Consider the following 9,349-nt stretch of genomic DNA (forward strand, 5'->3'; position numbering starts at 1 on the left):
TGCTTCTTTCATATAGTATTACATTCATCCAGGTTTTAGTGGCAGTACCAATATAAGAAATAAAGAATAAGAAATAAAGGCAACCCAAACGGACACTTTTTTGGTTAAGAAAACAGAAGAAGGGGTCACAAAATGTTTTCAGCTGTTTGCTAATATAAAAGTTTCAGTAATGCTCCCTCTTAGCTGGAAACAACTGACCCTGGTGTCTAGCCCTAGCGAATAGCTCCAGTTAACTTAGATCAGCGTTATTCTGTTGCTGAGAGTCTGGGAGAAAAGGGTTATAGATAGGCACACTTACTCTTGGAAGCTGAGTTTCTCATGTGTACTTTTAGTAACGTTTCATGGGTTACTCTAGCAGAAATGTGGGTAATTTTACAATGGTTTTTAAGATTCAGGATTGTAAAAATACTTCGATGATTCTTCAAGCAAATGTATATACCCTACATAAAATTTCCTTCAGCACAAGTGTTTGAAATTCCACCGTTATCCTTTTGGGTATGAACACAACTCATTCAAAACCTGTTCTCAGCGCAGGATTCAATCCAAACTTGTTTTTCACATTAAACCCTTAAATACTTTATTCTGCAACCATTTGCATGCGAGTGGAAACAGAACAATTAAAGTAGTCAACATTTAAATAACCCCAACAACTCCATTTCCAATGCTTTCAGCCGGAATTAATAAATGCTTATCGTACGATCACGATTTAGTGTTAAATTGAACCTTTGTTCAAAATAATTTCTGGCACTGTTTCAGCCTGCAGAATTTAAAACGATCTTTGCCGATTTGCATTTTCCAGTTACTTTTGCTTCTGCAGTGGCTTTTCCTGCCTTCAATTTTGTCAGACGCATTCCAAGACTACTTTTGAGACCCATCCTTTCTGTAAAATACGTACAGCAGATAAACCAGGCCTCTGAAGAGGGAAAAAAAAAAAAAAAAGAGGGAAATGAAGAAATGAAAATGGAAATGAGTCGAAACTAGGTTTAAAGCATATGTCTTTATGAAGGAGGTTTAATCACACACTTCATTTTGCAAACACAAAAAGTCTTTTGGAAATGTATTAATTAAAATTAAATACTACAGGCAAGCAGATTTGAAGGGGCTGCAGTCCTCTTCAGATTAGCATAACACTAGCGACAGGCATGGAAATTGGTTTAATAACCCTAAATAGTTACACCCTAGTCTTAACACAAATGGCCAGAGACAGGTCTAGCCCCCCGGGCTGCTGCTGTACCAGTTTACATGGTAGCTCTGACATTGGGTGGCGAATATTCCTATCTGAACACAAATCACAGAACGCATCTCAATTATTATTATCTAATGAGCAGCGAAGCATACAAGGCACCAACGCATTTGGGGGAAAAAAAAAAAAAAGGAAAGAGAAGAAAAAGAATAAAGCCAAGACTACCTTAGGCACTACCTAAGAGACCACTTGGTAACTTGGACGGATGTGCATCTGTCAACGCTTGATGATTTTAGAGAGAACTTGATGGCTCAAGTGCTGCACAAAATTGTGGGATCAGGTTGCGGATACACCATAGAAAACAAAGCAAAGACAGCAGCGAGCTCCTTCCCTGCCAGGCTTTACTTAGTTTAATCGACCCACCGTGAAAAGCTACCCCCCCGCCCCGCAATTTTTAATACAGCTGAAGTTTTGAGGGCAAAGGATGCTGCCGTCAGCTATCGAAAGCCGAGAACGAAAACCGTCCTGTCCCCAGCTTCACTCCAAATGACACCAAGGAAGCCACCGTTTGCAAAATCAAGATGTATGTGACAAGCCAGAACGACAGACGGATCGACCTTGCAGACTTGGAAGCAACTCTGCCTAACTCCCACCAGTGTAAGCCTCTCCGGAGGATGCTATCCAGCGGCTTCCCACACCCTTTACTGCCCTTGTGCAAAACGCTGGCTCAGAGAGATGTAGGACAGAGGGAAAAAAAAAAAAGATTATTCATGTCTTTTATTCAGTTATAAATACATAGAAATATGCAGAGCGACTTTCTCTTTCGTTTTGTTTGCCCTGGCAAGTAATGACTTTGGAAAACCATCTGGAAAAAAACCCCTCAAGTTGAGAAACAGGCAAAAAAAGCAGGCAACAGCGTACAATCAAATACTTCTGTCAGTCCAATCGCGGGTCCTCAACTTAAAAAAAGAAAAAGAAGCATCCACAGTTTTACCAGCACCCTCTCCCTCCCCGCCACCCCGAGAAAGCCTAGGTGCTCTCAGTTCTCACTATGGATGAACCCCCCCCCCCCTCCCTGTTAATCAGGGGTTTGCGGCGGGGAGAGACCGTCTCCGGCCCCTCCTGCTCGCGGCCCGGGGTTAGGGTGCAGGCGAAGCCCGCCCGCGGGGGCAGGGGCGCGAGGCGGTCCGGAGGAGGGGAGGCGACAGCGGGCGGCCGGCCGGGCTCTGGGCGAGCCCCCCCCGGCGGCGCGGGGCGGCGCGGCGCGGTCAGGGCTTGTCGCCGCAGTGCTTGCAGAGCGCGGAGGCGCCGGCGAAGGCGCCGCACTTGTCGGGGCAGGCGGGCACGGCGGAGCCGGCGAAGGGGTAGACGGCGGACTGTCCGAAGGGGGCCAGGGGGGCGCCCAGCGCCTGGCCCTGGTTCAGGTAGGCGACCAGGCGCCGCATCTCCTCCAGGGCCTGCGCCTGCATGAGGATGTAGTTCTTGGCCAGCAGCAGCGTGGCGATCTTGGAGAGCTTGCGCACCGAGGGGCTGTGCGCGTAGGGGATGACGGAGCGCAGGCCGTCCAGCGCGTCGTTGAGGTCGTGCATGCGGCGCCGCTCGCGCGCGTTGATGCTGAGGCGCAGCGAGCGCTGCTCCTTGGGCTTCTTGCCCAGCGCGCCCGCCTTCAGCTTCCCGCCCTTGGCCGCCTCGAAGGCGTCCTCCTCCTCGCCGCTGCTCTCCGCCGCCTGGCCCGCCGAGTCCCCGCCGCCCGCGCCCGCGTAGCCCCGCGCGCCCTCGGCGCCGTACGCGAAGGCGGCCTGGCCGTAGCCCTGCGCCAGCGCCAGGTACGCCTCGCCGCCCAGCGCCTTCAGCTCGGCCATGGCTCAGGCGCCGCGGCCCATGCGGCCCAGCCCCGGCGCACGTGTGTCTGCGCGGCGGGGAGCGCGCCGGCCGGCCCGCCCGGCCCGCGCCGTGCCCTGGCTGGGGGCGGCCTCTGCCTCGCCGCCCCTCCCCGCCCCGTTATATCCCGCCGCCCGGCCGCGGCCGCGCGCGCCCGCCCAATCGCAGCCCGCCTGGCACGCGCGGGGGGGCCACCAACTTTCCCGCGGCCGCCCCGCGCCGGGGGGGGGGAGCCGCCCTGATGGCGAGTCGCTGCCGGGTTACGAGAAGGGAAACGAGCCTGTCTGGCGGCGTTTTTTACCGGTGGGAAGTCGCTGCCCGGTTACGAGAAGGAAAATGAGCCTTTCTGGCGACTTTTCCACTGGTGGGAAGTCGCTGCCGGGTTAAAAAAAGGAAAACGAGCCTTTCTGGTGGCTTTTCTGCTGGTGCGAAGTCGCTGCCCGGATACGAGAAGGAAAATGAGCCTTTCTGGCGACTTTTCCACTGATGGGAAGTCACTGCCCAGTTAAAAGAAGGAAAAAGAGCCTTTCTGGCGACTTTTCCACTGATGGGAAGTCGCTGCCGGGTTAAAAGAAGGAAAATGAGCCTTTCTGGTGGCTTTTCTGCTGGTGCGAAGTCGCTGCCCGGATACGAGAAGGAAAATGAGCCTTTCTGGCGACTTTTCCACTGATGGGAAGTCGCTGCCTGGTTAAAAAAGGGAAAATGATCCTTTTCCACTGATGGGAAGTCACTGCCCAGTTAAAAGAAGGAAAAAGAGCCTTTCTGGCGACTTTTCCACTGATGGGAAGTTGCTGCCCGGTTAAAAGAAGGAAAATGAGCCTTTCTGGTGGCTTTTCTGCTGGTGCGAAGTCGCTGCCCGGATACGAGAAGGAAAATGAGCCTTTCTGGCGACTTTTCCACTGATGGGAAGTCGCTGCCTGGTTAAAAAAGGGAAAATGATCCTTTTCCACTGATGGGAAGTCACTGCCGGGTTAAGAGAGGGAAAATGAGCCTTTCTGGCAACTTTTTTACTGATGGGAAGTTGCTGCCCGGTTAAAAGAAGGAAAATGAGCCTTTCTGGCGACTTTTTTACTGGTGGGAAGTCGCTGCCCGGTTAAACAAAGGAAAAGGAGCCTTTCTGGCAGCTTTTTTACTGATGGGAAGTCGCTGCCCGGTTAAAAGAAGTCGAATGATCCTTTTCCACTAATGGGAAGTCGCTGCCCAGTTAAGAGAAGGAAAATGATCCATTCTGGTGTGGGAAAAAAGAGAAAAGGCACTGTGACTGGGGAGGGCAGAAGGCATGATCCCACCTTCCTGGTTTCTCTGTTGTCCCCTGATCATTTGCTGCCCTCTACCACTTTTTCTTTTAAGTTCACACAGGTGCTTCTTACACACTGTGGCCTGGGCATTGGGCACAGCTCTGTGCTCTTTTACAAGAAAAAAAGGATCCTGGGAGAAAGTGGTGGTGGTTACAACATCGAAACACAAACCCAGGCTATGCAGCATGGGAAGGGCCTCTCAGGATGCATCGGGCATAGTTAAAGGTCCAAGTTCCTAATTTTCTCCATTCCTAAGAGGGCTTCTGGTCACATTTTTATGCCACAAAATCCCTAAAAGTAAATGTGCCCGGAACAACAAACAGGCACAGCGCCTTTTCAGGCTGCCTTCCCTCTTTCCCATGTCACTGACCACCCTGCACCGAACGCACTGGGCAGAAATGTAAGTGGTGTGAGGAATAGTTAAGCCATTCTGCTTTAGAGCTCATCCTGATAGAAAGCCGTGTCTGCTTTGCATGAGTGGCTGGTTTCCCCTTAATATTTTTTGGGTAGGAGAGAAATGAGGGATGGAGAATCTGACAACAGGTTTATGGAAGTTTCCACTGCTTGATAACTGGTTTGCATCAGATATCAACTGTAACCACTGCAATAGTCTTTAAAGTAAATTGGTGATCTCCATGCAATTTTTAATGGAAAGACACATCACAAAAAGTTATAATTGTCATTAACATCCCTGGAGGTCTCATTTTGCAGACTGCAGGCAGCAATGAAAGATCGTGTCACAAGGGATTAGACCTTTTTTCTTGGCAGTCTCAGGACAGGTGCAAAGGAGTGAATGGAAGTGGAGCCAAATTTATTCTTTCACCCTTAGGAAGAGTACTTTCCTACTGGGACTGGCGCCTACTGCTAAAGCAGCAGAGGGAATGACCACCTCTAATCCCGATCAGGCCAGGCCTCTCATGGTCTGCTATCTGAACCGGTACAACCTGTTTCATGGTTGGGTTGCGGGAAATAAATCGGCACCCCCACCTGGGCTTGCCTGGGTGCGGAGGGTGTGTGGACGCCCAGCAGGACTAAAAATAAGACCTGTCAAAGGGTAGATGAGCTCCCTGTGAGTCAACGGCCATCCTTACGTGGAGAGGAGATAGGTGCCACCATGTCACTCTGCCCGAAGAATCACCAACGATGCAAAGCAACTCACCTAACCTCAGCGGAGTAGAGGAGGGTTGTTACAGCATCTAAGGTGCCCCAACAGTTGCAGCGGCCTCAGGACTGACCTGACCTGACCCACTTCTAATATAGGGCATGTATTGTAGGTGCAAACATGTACAAATGCTCGTAGTGTTTTGTCTTCCCATCTTAGCTGTTACCTGCTCTTTAAAAGGCAGTGGTTCTTCCTGTGTGCAATTATGGGACTGGTAGAGCCTGCATAACTGGCATGAATTATGACATATAAAAAGGTATTATTAATTCAAAGTATATATAATAGACCAAATTCATCCCTAATGTTGACTTTAATGGAACTACCCTGAGCTTGTATTTAGTGCATTATATAAAGAAAACCAAATGGTACCTAATGCAAAACCCACACTGAGCTGTAGATTTTACTTCCACAGAGTGACACCAGGGATGATTGAATGGAGGCCCGAAAGTGGATTTAAAGACTTTGAATCTGAAGGTATGCAAAACACCCATTTTATGCACCAAAGTGTCAGTCTGAAGGGCTCAAACAAAAAATGTGGTTGCACACCCAGTGTTTGGGACCTGAATTCACAAGTCACAGGTACCGAATAATGTAGATTCATCACTGTATCTGATCTGTATTAATGCATACATTCATATAGTTACAAATGCACCATTTTGTTTCATGACCCACCAAATGGGAATTTGAGGTAAGAATAGACTTTTATGTATTAGTTGGCTTGTATCTAGCCAAAGGGCTGTACTTGACTATGTTTTGGGATGTTTGGAGGAGGACAAATATTCTTTGAAGCCAACATCAATTTTGTAGCACAAATAGGGCAACTGCTTGCCTGAGGCTACAAGATATGGGGCAGTAAAATGCCCAATACTAGTTTGTGCATTGGTAATGTGCCTGATCTATTATTATAATCATTATTGTCATTGTTATTATCGTTATGGAATTTGATTATTATCATTAGTGTTGTGGAAAGGGGCAGTCAGTGCTGTTTTATCCTGTTTTGTGGCAGTGTAACATGCTGCTGAGTGTATTTATAATATAAAAGAAGAAAACAAGAAAAGATGCAATGATCATCCAGAGAAGACTGAACTGTGGAGGAGGATTTAAAATTACTGCTGAAAAACAAGTTTACTTCAGAGTTTCCTGGGTTTGTAATGCTTGATTCTGGAATAATTATAACATCCTCGGAATGACTTTTTAACTCTGAAGTTACTATTGTGGACTGTCAAGATTTACCTTATTTTCAATGCGTCTTTAAAAGAAAATGTATTTATGAAAACAAACTGAGAAAAGGCAAATATAGATTGAGGAATAGAGAATGCTGATTGCCAAAGAATAGTCTCCCAGAGGAGACAAAGTTTGAAGCCTTTGTCCAGCAGACAAAGTACTAATCTGGGGGTTCTCAAACTTTCTTCAATTATGTTTTGTATACTTGAAACAAAGCAAATAAGATGGGCCTTTCCCCAGCTGTGTGTATAGATTCGTACTGAGCATCCCACGATGACCTTCTATTGCACAAAAAAGGCATTTATTGCCTTTCACTTGACATAGGGTGGTCTGGGGCTGGAGTGCCGGTGTAAGTGGTATCAGAAATTCACCTCTGAACCCTTGCAGAGGAAGTGGGTCTCAGGGAGATGTAGGATGAGAGGATGGACACGAAAGGCAGGGGGAACAAGGGGTTGGGGTGAAGAGGCAGGGGGATAGGGGCTGCTGGAGCCCCATTCTGTTCTCACCGCCCCTTGGTTCCTGGAGACTATTCCCACCAGGAGTTTCTGCCTGTTTCCCCAATAGTTCATCTAGTCACAGAATCATAGAAAACGAGGGTTGGAAGGGACCTCAGGAGGTCCAACCCCCTGCTCAAGGCAGGACCGTCCCAGGTAGCAACATATTCCAGGATACAGCTGATGGCTCCCTTCTTCACCCCCTCTTCTCCCCCTCAACACAGCGATGAGTCTAGATATCATGGAGGAGACACAGATTTTAAACCCAGGAGTTTCAGGCTTCTTCTACACGTATCTGCTTCACGTGCCTTAGGGCTGATTACCAAAAGAGTCATGCTTGCAGCCTGATTGCTGCATTTGACTTCCACGTGGAACTGGAAATCCTTCAAAACTACAACTCCCAGATTCCCCTGCAAATCCCAGCATGACCTAATTGTAACAGTGGCTTGGGAAATAAAAAAAAATAAAATGTGGGGCTTGTAGACCCAGTGGTTGCATTTATCAGAACTTGTTGTTATAGCAAGGGCTCGAACAATTTTTTTCCCCCAGGCAGGCAAAGAGCAAGTATTTCAACGTTTTTAAATATGAATAAGGCGAAAAGTAAAATCAAAATCAAATTAAAAGGAGGGCTAGATAGAGATTAGCATTCCCACGACTGATATTCTGAGAAGTCTAAAGAAATGAGCTAGAGGAGAGCCACAGAATCTCAAGTTTGATCCAAATGTCATAGTTTCTATGTACTTCATTGGTGTTTGGACCCAAAGTTTTATCCAAATCAGAACAAGTTGATGACCTGCCACAGTATTTAAAAAGAAAGAGTCAAAGCATCATCTTGCTGGGATCCTTTGACCCCAGCTGACTTCCCGCCCTTGGGGCGGGGGGCTGGACTCGATGATCTTCCAAGGTTCCTTCCAGCCCGAATGCCTATGAAATCTCTGTAAGCGAGGTTTTAGGCTCATGGGCAGTGGGAAAAAGGAAGGAAAGTCCAGCAGCTGGAGATGAGTTTAAGAGGCACAATGAACAGAACACCACTCTTATGAGAAAGGAAGAGAGCAAACTATTAATATAAAAGGATTTAAATTATGCACTGTAATGATACAAAACCAGTTCATGAATTAAAATACTCTTTGCTTTTCTATTGTATTAGGATTAAAAATATATGTATGGTATTCAACCTGAGTACATCTTTTCTGTGGTTGTTATATATTTAGGGTCAGGAAAGAATTTTACCCCAGGGTCAGATTGGTATGGACTATGGGGGAGGGGAGGTTTCCCATCCTCCATAGTGGAGGGTGGCCCTTGTCTGGGGGTCTCTTAAGCGTGTATTAACAAACTTTTGCAGAAGCAGGACGTTGGCTGCAGTGGTCCGCCTCTTTACTGAGGCAAGTTTGGGGGTGATGCTTTGTGTTGTGTCAGTTGACTGTAGTTTTGCTAAGACATTGGATTTGTACGGCATGGTTTGCACGGGGCTGATCCTGCCTCAGGCAGGGGTTGGACTAGATGTGACCTCTGGAGGTCCCTTCCAGCCCCACTTCTCCAGGAGTCTAGGAGTGTGCAGTGAGCACACAGGAGTTGTTTGGGCGCTGGGCACACGCTTGTGAAAGTCAGATGCTGACACCTACTGCCCATTTAGCAAATGGCACCTTTTGCTGCACAAGAAATATTGCAGGCAATTCACATTGGTGACCTCTGTGAATTTTCAAACTTTACAAATTAACCTGACACCCACCACATCCTTGTCATTAAGGGAAGGGATGTACAAGATTATAAAGTAATAAAAATGGAGACAAAGAACCAAAGGGCAAGGAGCAGAATAACTTCCTTCCCTGTTATTGCACTGGCAGGACACTGAGTGCCCTCATCTCCCTTGCTTTCATTTGCAACATGTTATAGGATCCTCTTGCTGTTGAAGCTATTGCTTCTTGTAGTTCTGGGTAAGGGTTTGAAGTAGCAATTTTGGGGATTCCTTTGGTTGATGATTGCCTGACACTGCCAGGGGGGCTGAACTTGATGGCCCAGGAGTCCCTCTTGCAGTGCTCCATCCCTACTATGAGTGATCCTTTTTTTAGTGCGAGTCACCCAGAACCACAAACACAGTCCAAGAATC

General features: G+C 47.7%; 1 protein-coding gene across 1 annotated transcript; it reads right to left on the reverse strand.

Moving 5' to 3' along the window:
• Positions 1–2,299: 2,299 nt before the first annotated feature.
• BHLHE23 (basic helix-loop-helix family member e23) lies at positions 2,300–3,267 on the reverse strand. The gene has a single exon (XM_090020416.1). The coding sequence runs from the start codon at positions 3,043–3,045 to the stop codon at positions 2,452–2,454; it is 594 nt and encodes a 197-aa protein (XP_089876542.1). The 5' UTR covers positions 3,046–3,267; the 3' UTR covers positions 2,300–2,451.
• Between the last annotated feature and the right edge of the window lie 6,082 nt (positions 3,268–9,349).

Source organism: Crocodylus siamensis, chromosome 10, assembly GCF_052110815.1.
Source record: "Crocodylus siamensis isolate JL-2025a chromosome 10, ASM5211081v1, whole genome shotgun sequence".
Taxonomy (NCBI): Eukaryota; Metazoa; Chordata; order Crocodylia; family Crocodylidae; genus Crocodylus; species Crocodylus siamensis.

Coding starts and splice junctions, on each gene's coding strand:
- BHLHE23 (XM_090020416.1), bottom strand. CDS start 3,045: ATGGCCGAGCTGAAGGCGCTGGGCGGCGAGGCGTACCTGGCGCTGGCG.